Source organism: Chaetodon auriga, chromosome 1 (assembly GCF_051107435.1).
Source record: "Chaetodon auriga isolate fChaAug3 chromosome 1, fChaAug3.hap1, whole genome shotgun sequence".
NCBI classification, from domain to species: domain Eukaryota; kingdom Metazoa; phylum Chordata; class Actinopteri; order Chaetodontiformes; family Chaetodontidae; genus Chaetodon; species Chaetodon auriga.
This window is the reverse complement of record NC_135074.1, coordinates 25,289,928-25,305,986: the sequence shown is the minus strand read 5'-3', so window position 1 is coordinate 25,305,986 and position 16,059 is coordinate 25,289,928. Positions and strand designations below refer to the sequence as shown.

At 46.0% G+C, this 16,059-nt stretch overlaps 1 protein-coding gene across 3 annotated transcripts; it reads left to right on the top strand.

Moving 5' to 3' along the window:
• Positions 1-400: 400 nt before the first annotated feature.
• Positions 401-15,343, top strand: mapk6 (mitogen-activated protein kinase 6). 3 transcript variants are annotated; one of them, XM_076731638.1, is made up of 8 exons: positions 401-595; positions 4,587-5,497; positions 5,595-5,912; positions 11,155-11,299; positions 11,672-11,836; positions 11,972-12,167; positions 12,378-12,495; positions 12,891-15,343. In XM_076731638.1, exons 2-8 carry the CDS (start codon positions 5,261-5,263, stop codon positions 13,986-13,988), a joined length of 2,277 nt encoding a protein of 758 aa, XP_076587753.1. In that variant the 5' UTR covers positions 401-595; positions 4,587-5,260; the 3' UTR covers positions 13,989-15,343. The 3 variants fall into 3 exon arrangements, with proteins under 3 accessions (XP_076587753.1, XP_076587761.1, XP_076587745.1); XM_076731646.1 differs by lacking the exon at positions 401-595 and adding an exon at positions 2,009-2,577; XM_076731630.1 differs by lacking the exon at positions 401-595 and adding an exon at positions 3,663-3,784.
• The last annotated feature ends 716 nt before the right edge of the window (positions 15,344-16,059 follow it).

Here is a 16,059-nt window from a genome sequence, read left to right as displayed (position 1 = left end):
GTTCTCCAGAGGGACTCTCCGGTATTTGTGGTCACTGATACTGATCATTACAGCAAGCAATAAAACACAGACTGGCCCTTCTTATCATGAATAATCATGAATCACTGGATTTGCAAAGGTCTCACCCAGAAACAGGAATATATTTCAATGCAGGCTACAAAAGATAAGTTCTGTTTCTGATTGAACTGGACCAAAAAACATGAAGAAATACGATTTAGGAGTCAGATCTGAAAATAAAAGGGGAGAAAAAAAGAGTTAGAAAGTAGACAGACAGAGCAAAGTGGTGGCAGTGGACTCTACTGGTGGTGGGTCTGACACTGACAGGCCATGCCATACACAGAGCAGTCTCCTCCCCTCTCTGGCCTGGCCTATATTAACTGTCCATGGAGCTCCACCTCACAGGCAGAGGCACATGGAGTAGGATAACACACCGCCAAAGCTCTGAGAATACATTCACAAACCCACACATGTAAAGGGAGATACTGGACAGCGCTCCACCTGTCAAACTTGCAGCGTTGGAGTATAAATTCACCTGGTTGGACTATTAACTTCTGTACCATGTTGCTCCGGACATCTCAGGAGGTTTTCAGCATCGGTAAGTGGCAAGATTTCATTTTCCACAAAGCAGACATGAATGTGATTTTTTTTTTTAGTGATGTTGAGGATATTTCTGTTTTTACCTAGACAAGGAGAACAGGTGAAGCATTAAAAAAATGTGATATGTCTTGCGTCACAGTGAGCCGGAGGGCGCTGATAGTGCTGAGACGCTCTAAGATGCTCCATATAGGTGAAAGTTTAAGTGTGTGCAAGTGTGTGAAAATGTCAGTCATACTGCTATCACCAGCAAATGAACATGGGTAAAGATCGTGTGCGTTGCTGAGGTCGTCACACAGGCGATACTCAACAAACAAAACCCTTGGATTGCAACAGTTTGGTGTTTGTTTTGGAGCACAGAGCGTTACAGTAAGAGCCCAGACAGGAATAGATGCCACTTCTATTTCAACTTAATTACATGGCACAATGAGTTGATGTCAACTGTTTGTCTCATGATGTAACAAAGGAGGCCTGCAGCAGAGGCTACCCTGGTGGAGACACATCGTTAGTGACTGGAAAACAAATAACAGAAGAGGAAGATTTCTTTTGATCCGTCTTCCTCAGAACAGTCAAAATGTGACTAAATTATCTTCGGTAGGGTGAGACAAAGTCATGCAGGGTTACCTTCTGCCCTCCATTCATTCAAGTGCAGCAATAGAGCAAAGTGCACTCATGGGGCAAAGCAAGTGCCAGTACCTTATCTCTAAAATCTGATGTTCAATCATTAATGTTAGCTTTAATCTTGCGCCCAGTTTTGTTAAGTCGGACACAGTGCACCCCTCAGGAGGAGGATATGGGGTCAAATCAGGCAACATCTGTGCTACTGAAGTGCCTCAGAGAGAGAGATTGAACTACCGTGACTTCTGACCTTAGCGTAGAGGAGTGGAGTCAAAACTTGAATGAACAACGTGTCGTTTCAGCGTGATTAACTAAAGATTCAATGAATAAAAATGAAAGTAGTTTCATTCATGTTTCTTTTGAAAAATACTCAAACGCAGTAGCAGCAGTAGTCTAAACTATATTTCAGCAAACCAAAAAAATAATTAAAGGCTCTATACTGCACTAATGCCATCTTTTCTCTGTGTCTAAAAAAAATATGAGATACTGTATTATATGTATTATATGTTTAACAGCCCATTCATAACCACTACCATCTTAAAATAAGAGTTCATATGAAAGGCTTAGGTCGTGCATCTCTCCCTCGGACTATTAATCCAGACAATGGCCCAAGTCGCTCTCGGAGTCTGTCGCATCCCGCTCAGTCCGCATGCAGGTCCTGTTCTCCATCGCAGAGCCCATCCCGGCCTGTGAGAGGCATCTGCATTCTCGGGCACATGGGCTCTCACATGGTCTGCCTGCGGATGCTGATGTAGACTGCTGCGGCTGTGATGCTGCTGCCTGCCCGCCCATCCGCCCCTCCGTTCATTCACAGCATCAACACTGTAGGAGAGAGAGGACCAGGCGCTGTGGGACGCCGACCGCAGTCTGAAAGACGGATATAAACAGAGAAAAATAGTGCCTTCGTGATAATCTTGACTTTGTTTTGCTCGGGATGTGTAAGCCTCATGGAGATCAGCTGTGAGGGCGGACTTCTAGGAGAGAAACACCCTGCGCATCTCTGTGCCAGATGGACTTTCTTTAAATCCGCAAGCCGCAGTGAGTGAACTGTCCCAGCGATTTTTTTTCACTGACGCGACTAATGCAACTCCTGCGTGCCATAATCTGAAAACAGCATTAATTCCCAGCGAAGGGGAAAACAAAGAGGGAAAACAAAACGTGGAGCAATCCGCAAAACAACAGCTTATTCGCAAGGAAGGCACGAAAAACAAACGCATGGATAAAAAAACAGGAGGAAGCCCGTGAAGAGACTTTGCAGGCAGATAGGTCTGCATTTTCTGTTGGCTTGACTCAGTTTTTGAGGAATTTAAAACAGTGTAATAAACAGCAAATAGAAGGAAGAAAACGCTGAGCTCTCTAATTCAGGTAAGATGAAAGTCATGGTCTGCAGTATTTTTTGTGCAGCCTACCAGTTTTGGGATGTTTTCATCTCTCCTTGTATAGGCAATAAAATGAATGTGATTTTCCCCATCCTTTATCATGGGCCAGATGATTTTATTTACATGTTAGGAGGCAGCAAAATTCAAGCAGTGATAGCAAAAATAATCTTATAGTAGACTTTCTTTACATGTTGTTTCTACTGAGAGGCTATAATTAGATTTTTCCTAATTCGTGACTGTGGTTGAACTTTGTTCTGAAGGCTACACATAAAGACGACAGACAGTTTCTTGTTTACTGCATGCATTACTGCCATTTGTGCAGCGCTGTTATCGTTTCATCCATAAACCTCTAAATACAGAGCCGGATTTTGAAATTGCCGCTGACACGTGATCTCCAGCTTCCAACACATATTTTGAATGACTCCTGCCGCGTTCAAGTACTGCTCGGAGTTCCAGGTCAAATAACGAATGGCTCTGGAGTGCGTTCTGTTCCTGACATAGCCTACAATATCTGATGTATTACAGTAACGACACTCCCATAAGTCTGCACTGTACCTTCACAAAGTAGCGTTGTTTGAGACTTTTGTTTTATTTATTTATCAAACTATATATGTTATGTGCACTTTACATAGAATGAACACTTAAGCCATGATTTGTTGACGTATCATGAGGATCAAATCCACGCAAATCATGCTTCCTACCATATATTTGTATTACATTTTTTAAGAATAGAAGGAGACAGACAAAAAGAGGTACACACACGAGAAAAAGTAATTATAATGTGTGAATCAATTCAAATATATCCCTTAAATTAAACACCACCACCAACACCACCACCACCACCACCACCAACAACAACAACAACAACAACAACAACAACAACAACAACAACAATAATAATAATAATAATAATAATAATAATAATAATAACCGTGTTTGTAATCGATCCAAAATCCCTGAACATAACCGCAAACTTCCACTTCAGCAGAGTAACTGTGAAGGGTACTTGCCGTAGTAGGGATGTTTCCGACGGTCACGGAAGGCAGCCCCGTGACGTCAAATCTGGCTCTCATAACGCTGCCCAGCCTCAATGGCGATTGCAGCAGATCCGTGGCAGTCGGCAGCGGAGCGTAGTCAAACCTTGTCTAGGTTTGAATGAAGATATAAAGAAACTAATGCGACGAGTAAGGACTGTAAGTAATTTCTTATATGACTACTGTGACAGTACTCCATCTCATATAATTTTACTGTAAATTGGCGGCCGTTTTTGCCGTATAACCGACGTCGGCTTTGTGCTGCCGTAGCGCAGCAGAGCTGTTACCACGTAGTCAGAAGCCTCCGCCAACAACGACTCCTTTGTTCGAGCTATCGGCGGGTTTCGCTCCAGGTTTATGTTTGATATTCACGAACCTGGCAGCGTATCGGAACCTCTGTCTTTCATGTATACTATGATGTATGTGTGTGTTACGGGTGGCCTTGGCTGTGTGATAAATTAAAATCTAGTGGGTCTGTCAGCAGCGTGTCATCTCGCCGTTTGGCTTCCTTTCGTGGCTCTTTTCCGCCACTCAGACTCGGCGAAGGCCAAAAATAGGCGGTATGAACACGAAGCTAAAACTCAGAATAACCGCCGTTTTCTGCCCGAAATGTTGGATACGTAAGCCCACTCGCGGATGCTAATATTAACTAAATGTGTGTGTTATCTCAGAATTTGATCGATACCCAGAAACCGGACTGGCAGGCACTTAAAGCGGGCGGGGGAGGGCTTGGTTTCCATTATTGACGCCACATTTAAACTAAAGCTGGTGACTGAGACGGTTTGTTGTTTGTCTGCTGCTTGTGTGAAATCCCCATCATATTTTCCCCGTGTGAACGATGAGACGTGATTAAAATATCCTGGATCGGTGGGTAATTTCGTGGAAATGTCACCTTGTTGAATGACGGGCATGAAACTCTATTTTTCTTACCTTTTTTTGCTTTGTTTTTCTTGTCTTCCAGGTTATACCCAAGTAAGATGGAGGATAGTTTTGATTGCGACTGTGGCGAGCTTGAGCCACCTGATCATTGAGGGTGGAAGATTACTTTGAAGACTTCAAGGCCAGACTCATTTCAGTTTTATAGATCAGGTGACAGGAAGATTATACAGACCGTTAAATAATTAAAAAAGACAAAAAAAAAAAAAAAAAATCCGTGCATTTAGGCACATTTCATATGAAGCTGCTCAGGACCAGTCATACACTGAATGTATCTGCACTGTAAGGATGCAACTACGTGCTTTTATAGTTTAACATAGTCTCAGTGCTTTTTAATTGGCCCCATTCCAGTCCATTCCACCGCAGTCTGTTAACACTAGTCCACCAAGAACTGTTTAGTTAAACATATCCACACATCCAGGATTGGAGGAGACGTTAAATGTTTACATTTTCTCTCCTTATTCAAAATGGAAAGAAAGTTTGACGACACATTCGCGCCCCGCATCTGACAGTGACGGCTAGACAGGGGGGCACTGGGTAGCCATCTGTGCAGGGGTCAGTTCGCTCAGCCTCTGAAGCAGTGGGGGGGGGGGGGATTGTCCGATAGATTCCTCTGTCGGCGTTAAAGTTGGACTGGAGACAGGCCAGAGACCAAACAGAGTCAGCCGCAGCTCGGCGTAGACGCCCCAAACAGTCGTCATGGCAGAGAAGTTTGAGTCCCTGATGAACATCCACGGCTTTGACCTGGGCTCTCGCTACATGGACTTGAAGCCTCTCGGCTACGGAGGGAACGGCCTCGTGTTCTCGGCAGTAGACACCGACTGTGACAAGCGTGTTGCTGTGAAGAAAATTATCTTGACCGACCCGCAGAGTGTGAAGCATGCCCTGCGGGAAATCAAGATTATCAGACGCCTCGACCACGACAACATTGTTAAGGTAATTCGCAAGGATTGCACCCCAAGTAGCAGAGAGAATTTATCTGATTTTCTCAGGATGAAAGTGAACAGGGTGAAATGTGTTTCTGTGTCACCAGGTGTTTGAGACACTGGGCCCCAACGGGCGCAGGCTAACGGAGGACGTGGTGTCCCTGACGGAGGTCAACTCGGTCTACATTGTGCAGGAGTACATGGAGACAGACCTGTGTCAGCTGCTGGAGAGGGGTCTTCTGTCTGAGGGCCACGCCAGGCTCTTCATGTACCAGCTCCTCAGGGGCCTTAAGTACATCCACTCTGCCAACGTGCTGCACCGCGACCTCAAGCCCGCCAACCTGTTCGTCAACACAGAGGACCTGGTACTGAAGATCGGGGACTTTGGGCTGGCCCGCATCATGGATCCCCACTACTCTCACAAGGTAGGACTCAGTCACTTGACTAGTTGTTGTGGAAAATTTGAAATATGATTTTTATGAGGTTTTGTGATGAGCGGGTGCTGCAGAGACTCGAGTTCTAAGGTGAGCAATCGTAAAAGTTTCGCCCTAAAGACGAGCGGTTTGTTGCTGTGACACGTGAATTTAGGTAATTGGCCAGTTATGCACCGCTCCCCAGGGTGACACAGCTTCACAGCAGGAAGTAAACAAGACGGGATGTGGTTCCTTGAGGTAACGCCTGTTTCCCCTGTGAGGCTGTGGAAAACACAACCCTGGGAACAAGCCTTTTTCCATTTACAAGTGTATACAATTAGAAGTGAAAGCGGGCTGGACTCCAAGTCTAAATATACAAATGAGTGGGTTCGTGATAATGTGGCTCAACAAAGAGGAAGATAATCCACATTCCCAGGTGAAAAAAGAAAAACAGCAAATGTTTGGATGTAGCATGCGCAGTGCAGGCGCAGTTCAGCCTTGAGCCTTCGTCAGCTTCTAATGATAATGTCTGGGGCTTGAGGCAACAGCGGATCTGTTATGGACATGCTGCATTAAAATATGTAGGGATTTATTTATATCTGAGAGAGTATGTTTTCCCCTCTGTTCCATTTGTAGGAGGGTATTACTCCATTTACACACTTATGTAAAATCAAGAAAATCGGGCGTCAGAAGGTTTTCTTTGTGTTGCAGGTTTTTTCCGCGTTTCTCATCAGATGCTGGTGTAATTTGAGCCTGGACATTAAAAGCCAGATGTTAACAAGCCAAATGTTGAACGTACACATTTTAATGCTCTCTATAAACCTGTATTTTGTTTTTGCAAAGTAGTGTAATGGTAGCAATAAAGTAGGTTGCTTTTATCTTTAGTATGAGAGGAGTATAGATTACCCGGGCTAATTGTAACCAGGTGGAAGGCCTCTATTGCCCTTGTGTGTTTCTGTCACCTTATAAAGGGATGAGGGAATTCCAGTCTAGGGCCATATGGCGGTGTGAGGTGAGGGAAACTAGGCTGGAAAGTCTCTCTCTCCCTCTCTCTCTGTGTGAAGCTGCTGGATCTCCACAGAGCACTGAGGCAGTCAGATGCTCACACGTGTCTCAGATTAGTCATCGGTGGATCTGAAGTGGGCTCACGTGATGTGGTCCCTCTGGCTGGCACTGCCTCATTCATATCCTTTACCCAGCCAGGATCTTGCCACATCATGCACCACTCTGAGACAGTCTTACACACTTGTTTACCCGAACTGCTTATTTCCAGCTCACCACCACTACTGTGCTTTAGTAGTTCTGCATTCTCATATGAGTCATATCGACAGCGGAGACAATAGGTCTTTCTACACGCGGAAGAGGAAGGCAACGGCTCATGTTTGCCTGGAAGAAGTGAGCATTTCTCACTCAGTTCGGTCACTGCACCCACCCACCCAGTGTTACCACACTCCTCCCTTGCTACAGGGTTTGCCGTGTGGGCCTTTTCCCCTCTACATAAGCAGTTTTTCCTGATGGGAAGCATGCAGGCAAGAGGGTATTGAAAAGTTGCTTGACTGGGGTCAGCTCTCTTGTGTTTGGGTATTGTCCGCTGTAGTGCTGCAGCAGACTACTGCTGCCGAGTTTTTGTCAAGGGTACAAACGCTGTCGTCATTTTGTCAGACTGACTTTTAATAGGCTTTGACCCCCGCTCCCCTTTCCAAAACAGCGTTGCTGTGTTTTGTCTGTCTCTCCTAAGATAACAGTGGTGTGGTGGGGGGAGGGTGGGTGGATGCTGATACCCCAACCAGCCACTTTTTCATGGCACCTATAGTCATCTGATTGAGTGTGTGTGCACACACGTCTGGCGTTTCAGGTCGAAATGAACCCATCACCCTCACACGACTGCGGTGCCCAATGGAGTGTGGAGGAGTCTAAAAAAACAGTTGGTTTCAGTGTTGGCCAGACATTAGGGCAGAATCACTGGGGGCAAATGTGCTTTCACAACCACGCTCTACTTCTAGTAGACTGGGTGAGCCGGAGCAGCTGGGTGGCTGAGTGCATGTTATTTGAATAGCGTTGTTTCTAAATAAAGAAGCGCTCTTCGCCAGTGATCTTCAGTTTCTGGCGCAGTTTCAGCAGTGAGGTATCTGGATTCATGCGTGGCGAAGGCACGATGTATTTGTTTCACCTTTTCCTCCCACATTCCTGCTTTTTTTGCTTTGGTTTGGTTAATAAAAAACATAACTCCTCATGATTCCCTTCAGGCTTTTCTGAATCCAGCATGGCTTTGTTTTTAAGTGTGCTGTATACCGCTTACCAAGAGCACCCGTGCTTCTTTGCTGTCCCTCCATTGTTATGAGAAAGCAAGTTGTTTCTGCCCGTGTGAACCTAAAGACCAGCCCTCATGGTGGCCCTGGATCAAGAATGACAAGAATTCACGTGCACTCGTCCAACCTCTCCAGCCCGGATTCCCCTCCTTTTCCCTGCCAGCTCTTTGTCTCGTTGTGGGAGCCTTGCTCGGGGCCTTGTTGGAAGCTGATCTAAAGCCTGTGTTCATTTCCAGTTGCAGCTCACCCTTTTAACAAGACAAAGAAGGAATACTGTGAATATAAGACCCAACCATTTTTGTTTGGCTGTGCTGAAGCAAGCTGTTTTTGGTTTTAAATGACACTGGCTGAGGCTGTAAACTACCCCAGGATAGTGGAATGCATTTAACATGTGCCTTAACTAAGTAATGTCACATCTGCTCAATGTGGCAACACTTGATCTTTAGTGGTGAAATCCAGTCTAGCTTTCACGTCACATCATCTCAATAACAAACAATTTACTCGATGGAGAGGTAGAGTAGAAGTGCAAGGGAAAGTTGATGGTCTGTTTGCGTTGTACTGTAAGTCAAGTCAAAGTAGTTGCGTGTAGTGTAAGGTAAACTTGGAAAACCCTGGCATGTAGGATCTTGCGTCTGCTTGTGGCTCACTATAAAGCTGAGTAAAGTTTGATGTTTTAGAGATAATAACCCGTAAGTTTCCAGGAATGTTACGAGAAGCGGGCGGGGGTGAAGGGTTCACAGAGGTCCTGTCTCCTCACACAAGCAAAGCACCGCTCCAAACCACAACTGCAAGAACACACACACACACACACACATCTGACCCAATTATTCAGCCAGCAACGGCCCTGTCTGGCACCAGATTTCACAGGATCTAACAAGAAAAATGCTGGGGAGTCAACTTAAGGCTTAATGATTTTCAGGGAGGTGGTTTCACTTACTTTTCCAGAGCCCAAAAAGATCTGCAGTCTCTTGCAGCTAATAGTAGTTTAATCATAGGCTTCAAGGAGCACAAGTAGCAGAAATTATGGTGATCAGCTATAAACCAAGTAGAAATAAATTGTTTATCCATTAATGATGTTCATATATCTAATGTGTTGTGAGACTGCAGTGAAGCTCCACTTATTCAGCATGAGACTGAAACACATTCAGTGGAAGCGAGGAAGTGTATGATTTCAGTCACCAGCTCGTGTGAGGCAGCATCAGCCACCTTTTACTGACATCTGGTTGGACTTGCTAAAGGTCGCTGTGACTAACAGCAGTCAGACCCACTGAGGAGCCTGTTATGAGTCATTAAATGTCAGGCCGGTCTGATCTAGTTCAGGTGGTTAAGTTATTCTGCCAGAGGTGCCAGAGGTACTGCTGGTGCTTCGATGCCTGTGCGCCCGCCTTTGTGACGACAGGCTCACTTAGATCAGTAAAAGTAAAGAGGCGAGGTGGAACGATCACCTAATGCTCTTTGTGTCCTCAGTTGGTACGCAAACGTTAATCTGCTCCCTTTAGTTCAGAGTCCATCAGACACAGAGCTGTCCTTGCACAATGACCCGACACTCTTCGGAGCTAGCCTAATCTACATCTCTGTAGCAGTGCTCTGCTAAAACTGGTAGCGTTTATATCACCACATTTAAATAGGTCAGACGATTTCCTGGCTGTTTGTCTGAGTGAGTGCTGGACAGCCTTGCACATTTCAGTCAGTAGGTGTGACCCGCCAGTTTGTATTGTTACCTTGTATTTCCCCGTAGCGTCTTCACAAGCTTCCTGGTGAAAGCCCCTGCCAGACCGGTTACCTGCAAGGAGCTCTAACTCGAATTTTTTAAAATCATGTCGTGATAATGGCAATACTCCGGCTTGTTGGCACCATATCGTTCAGCAGCAGCAACAAGCCAAAATAAATAACATTGCTACTGGTTACACAGTGGAGGACTTGGTTCCAAGAAGGGCGGTGCAGAGGTGGTTTGGTTACAGAAGATCTGATGTACAACAAAGCACCTAGCAGAGGACAAGGGGATCCCAAAATCCCACAAGAGCTCAGCAGCAATTCACCAAAACACCCTGAAATGTTGTGATATTACTTTAGGGTCATGTTGTCGACCTCTGAGTCTACACGGTGTGTCATTTATAGGCCCATCAAAACAAGAGCACGCAGAGAGCAGTGATACACTCCAGGATAGAGTGACATCAAGTATATGTGGCCAACTTAGGGCAGAAACAGGAGCCTGGCTCAGCGGCGAGTCGACCATTTTGGTCTCGCAACAAACTACCGCTGCATGTGGGGGAGTGGGAGGGCAGCAAGGGTGTTGGTTTACCACCTCCCCTCCCCCAATGTCCCAGTGTGTACACACACACACACACACAGGTCAGTTTCCTTTTTGTTCAGTGTCCTCCTGCCCCTGTTAGTAGTCCGGCCCTGCCTGAGAGCAGAGTGCAGATTGGTGTCATTGGTTTGTCACTGGTGAGTGGAGTGTGTGGCAGCAGGGGATTATCCTGCTCTCTCAGACTGCTGACAGAGCCTGCACGTGTCTGATCTCCCCCCTTTCATCTGTCTTTTCTCTCTGGGTTCTTTGTCTCCACGCTGTGTTGCGTACGTGACCGGCACAGAGTAGGTCCACCAAGGAGACGGCACAGGGTTGGGAGGTTTAGCTGTCGGACAGCAGTGTTAGAGGCACATGAAGTCAAGTTAATCACATTTGTCTATTACTGAGTGAAGAAGCGGATTTTAAGGGCCTCTTATCTGAATGAACCAAACATGAGGACACAGCAGTTCATAATAATGTAATAAACTTTATGTGTACAGCACCTTTCATGCAGGAATTGCAGCTCAACGTGCTTTACAAGAACAAGTATAGTATTTGGAAAAATATGGTTGTGAGTCGTAGTTTCCTGCACCTTTTTTTTTTTTAAGTCCTTTTTTCCAGATTCCCACTAAATCTGTCCTGTCTCCTAACACAGGGCCATCTCTCTGAAGGCCTGGTCACCAAATGGTACAGATCTCCTCGCCTGCTGCTCTCTCCGAACAACTACACCAAAGCCATCGACATGTGGGCTGCTGGCTGCATCTTTGCTGAGATGCTCACAGGGAAAACCCTCTTTGCTGGTAAATGTTGACTCTCACATGTGTGACTAACTCATACGCAAACACGTCAGGTGACTGATGAGGTAAATGTGGAGCGCAGGTCCAGTGAGATATATTGATCCTGCCAGTCAACATGTTTTTGTTCAGAACAGACAGAGTGGGTCAGCTTTTACCGTCCTTATTGCTCTACTTTCCAAATCCAGCTAGAGCTGGGAGAGACTAAGTGTTCTTGTTGAAACTGCCTTGAGCTGAACACAAGGCAAATAACATCTCTGTTCTCATGATCTGCCGCCTTCAGTCTCGCTCAAAACAAACTCGCTCAGTCAGGCAGAGGCTGGATGTTGTGTAACTCTCCTAAGAATGCGCCTGATGTTCGCCTGCCCCGTCTTTCAGGAGCCCATGAACTGGAGCAGATGCAGCTGATCCTGGAGTCCATCCCCGTGCTGCGAGAGGAAGACCGACAAGAGCTCCACAGCGTCATCCCCGTCTTCATCCGCAACGACATGTCCAAGCCTCACACACCATTGGCCAAGCTGCTTCCTGACGTCAGTCCCCAGGGTCAGTACCACTTGTGTGTTTATTCAGAAGCACTCGCATGTACACAGACCAAAGGTGGGAGGTCAGGGTCGTATCTGTCATGCGTCACACGGCATGTTTCCTACTTGATAATGTCATTGTCCTCCGTCTCCGCAGCCCTGGATTTCCTGGAGAAGATCCTGACCTTTAACCCCATGGATCGTCTGACTGCGGAGGAGGCTCTGGCCCACCCCTATATGGCTGACTACTCCTTCCCCCTAGACGAGCCTGTCTCTCTGCACCCCTTCCACATCGAGGATGAAGTAGATGATATCCTCCTCATGGACCAGAGCCACAGCCACACCTGGGACAGGTATGCTCGCTCACTTATTCCCTCTCAAACACCACATTTGTCCTTGTGTGAGCTCAGTTTCAGTGGACAATCTTTAACTTTGCTCTCTTGTAACCAAGCAATAAAATGTGGATATATATAGCTCACCTGACCGAGGTTTTCTGATTTGGCGTAGTCACGTTCTGCCTCTGCGTCGGTGTTCTTACGTCTCTCTCTCTCATTTGCCATCAGGTATCATGAGAGCCAGTTGTCAGAGGCTGACTGGCACTTGCACAGCACCCACGACCCAGACGAAGTTCAGGTTGACCCGAGGGCACTCTCTGATGTAACAGACGAGGAGGAGGTCCAGGTGTGTTTTGAAGTTTTTTAAACCCTGTACTCCTTCACAAAACAAAGCACGTTTTTCCGGCTGAATTTCACACCTCCACACCCCACTCTGCCCCCACAGTGCTGTGTGAGTGTGATGGTTTCAGTTACTTATTTCTGATCTAAAAATACATTTTGAATGTTGACGGATGAGAGCTGTGTGAAAATGTGCTTCCCAAATGGGAGGATGCATAGTTCAAGTATTGAATTGCTTTAAAAATAATGCGTAGCAAATAGAAAATAGCTTTCAGTGTTGTAAACTAAAGCTTTAACAAGTTGTTGAAGTGTGTAGGGATAACGTGTCTTGCTCCTCATGGACTTAAATTTACATTTTAATGACATTTTAAAGGCTAAGTGGCGGCTGTTGTCTGTTTCCAGGTGGATCCTCGCAAATATGCTGATGGAGATCGGGAGAAGTTCCTGGATGAGCCGTCCTTCGACTACTCCACTCTGTTCCTGCCAGAGCGATCCTGGCAGGACGACGACCACCACGAGAACAAGTACTGTGACTTGCAGTGTAGCCACACCTGTAACTACAAGGCGGTGTCACCCTCCTACCTGGACAACCTCATCTGGAGGGACAGTGAAGTCAACCACTACTACGAGCCCAAGCTCATCATCGACCTCTCCAACTGGAAGGAGCAGCAGAGCAAGGAGAAGGCCGACCGCAAGGCCAAGAGCAAGTGCGAGAAGAACGGGCTGGTGAAGGCACAGATCGCGCTGAAGGAGGCCGAGAAGACCCAGAGTCCGGTGGAGAAGGACCGAGAGCAGGAGAAACACCAGACAGAGAAGCCTCAAAGCCAGCAGAACCAAGGCTTTGACTTCGACTCCTTCATCGCCAGCACCATCAAACTGAGCCTGCAGCCGGAGCCCTGTCAGGAGGTGGCCCTGCTCAACGAGGTGGGCCTCCTGAACGAGCTCAACTCCTCCGTCTCCCAGCTGGAGGCTCCCCGCTCAGGCTCCATGTCCAAGTCCATAAGTCAGGAGAAGGAGGAGAAGTGCCTGGTAAACCTCGCCCAGCTGGGCGGAGGAGGGCTGGGAGTCGGCGGCGGCGACGGCGCCTGGCCCGCTCAGCCCTGGGAGAGCTTCGGCTCCGGGGAGCGAGTCGAGGAGAACGGCTGTTTGATAGATGAAGCGTGCTGGGACATTCGCAAAGAGGACCACCTCCAGAAGGAGAGCACTTACACCAGCTACCTGGACCGCCTGTTCAGTCGGAAGGAGGAGGGGGTCGGAGAGACTGTGGCCGGCTCGGAGACGGAGCCCTCGGAGGTGAGAGAGCTGGACGAGAGCTTCCTCGGCAGGAACACAGAGATTGTGCTCAACGTGCAGCTGGACTCTCTGGCCCTGCCCGGCTTTGACAGCGCCGATGACTTGCCTCTAAAATCCATCCAGGCGTCCCTCACCCCCTGCGCTGTCAGATGCTCGCCACAAATCGCCCACAAAACGTACAGCAGCATCTTCAAGCATCTTAATTAAAGAAATATATATCCTCCCTCACAGTGCAGAATCTAGGCAGTTTTGTTTTTATGTTTTTTTTTTTTTAATAATATGGTATATTATTGTACTTGAATCATTTCATACCTTTTTTTATTATGGTTACTTTTAATTAGTTTTTTTTTTGTTTTTTTTTTTAAGAGTTGAGAAGGGTGATTTATTATATTCAAGGAGTTTTGGTCATCACTCTGAGCCTTGATCACCAGGCCTTCATGGGTTAATGTCTACGCCCTCATTGCTTAACTGGCACGTCACTCGCACACTTAAGTACTGTAGACAAGCAGAGATCAGGGGTGAGTCGGTTAGAAGAAAGTTGGATGGTCGGAGAGGAGTTCTGATCGAAGAGGTGAGGTTTGGATGTTTGGCTGTGACAGAAGGAAGGATGGTGGACGCTAACATTGCTGTAGGCGTTTAAAGTGCTTTCAAACACCCTGTCCTGGGTTGGGATACAACAGAAAAAAAGGGGATGGGATGTCCTTTTTTAAAAAATATTTTTCTTTTATGACTTTTTTCCCCCCTCCGAAGAAAGCTTCCTTAATAACCCTTTCATACTGTAAATCTGACACATGATGCCAGCAGCAACCATTATCGTAGGCGTTAATGTAAATGTGTTATCTACCTCAAGGTAACAGCCGCGAGAGACACTCGAAGCCGCACTAGTGCTTTACACACATGACCATCCTCATGCCATGAAATGAAGTGGTCGCGTAGACGAAATCTGTCTCACTTTTGCATTTAACATAGTGAGGTGTTTCAGTAATCATTATTTATTTCTAGCAGATGTGCGATATTTATTTTATCAAAATGTGTTATTTCAATGTGATTCTTGAAGATCGGGGAGTTGGACAGACTCCCGTTTTCATTTCGGCACTATATGGGCGTGTAAGTGTTCCTTTTGTTTCACGGTAGGATGCAAATTCATCTGTTATGTTCTAAAAGAAGTTGAGGCTTTCCATTTTCCACCAATATTGTCCATATGGATATCATTCTTTTTGTTCTTTTTTTTTTTATTTATAGGTGCGTTCTGTCTTTAGTGGAAAAAAAACTGCTTTCTGGTTTAAAGAGGCGCCTAAAAGTCTTAATTTTTTATCTAAATGTAATGTAAAAAATTGCGTGCATGGAGGCAAGAGAAAGGTACATTAAAGTAAAGTTAATGGTGAGTATAATGTACATCAGTTTTAATTGTACGTTTTTTGTTAAATTTCTATGTACTTTTTCCAGGCAAGCATGATGAATTAGGTTAAGGTGTAGCATGTAGAACACTTATGGACTTTTTTTTGGTAATCATTGGTTCCCCTGTTCTACAAAATATCTCAAAATAAAATTACTGGCAAAGAGTTGGTCCTGCGTCTGTCCTTTCTTTTTCGGGGGATGACTCTGACCTCGCACACTGAGTTACACGGTGTTTTTATAACTTGAAGTTTGTTTGACTGCGCAGCCACAAGATCCCCGTCGGTGGAGGAGAACTGCTGACTGCGGCGCCGCCACCTCTAGACTCACACTTTTAATGTTTAAGTAGGCAGACTAAATTACACTGAGTGCTGGGGACACACGCTTTGAATCATCAGCTAAATGTGGCTCTGACTCAGGCCTCCATATATCAGCGCTGCTGACTTGGTACACAGGTTCCCACCTGCCTTTGCACATGAAACAAGCAGGATTACGCATGTACTTTCGTCTTTTTGGCTGCAACATTTAGCTCGTTCTGCAATACTGACATATCTGGGTGTAGAAACACAGCATGTCGCCATTTCATGTTCCATCACAGGCAGCCTTAATGTACGGATTTCCAAACTTCTCTAAAAGAAGAAAAGGGAGAGGACTCGACGAGGTGACGACACGAGCAAAGTAATAGATTCCTGCAGGCTGGGCTGACATTGTCAACGTGACAGTGAATTTTGGGATGAGTCACAGTATAGTGTCATGTTTTTTTACATTTTAGTGTCTCATTTACTCAAAAGCATATACCCTCTAGGTCTCCTGTGATACATAGTCCTTAAATATTGACATAGCCTGATATTTTGGAGATGAATAGTTTGAGTGTGTGAGGTCA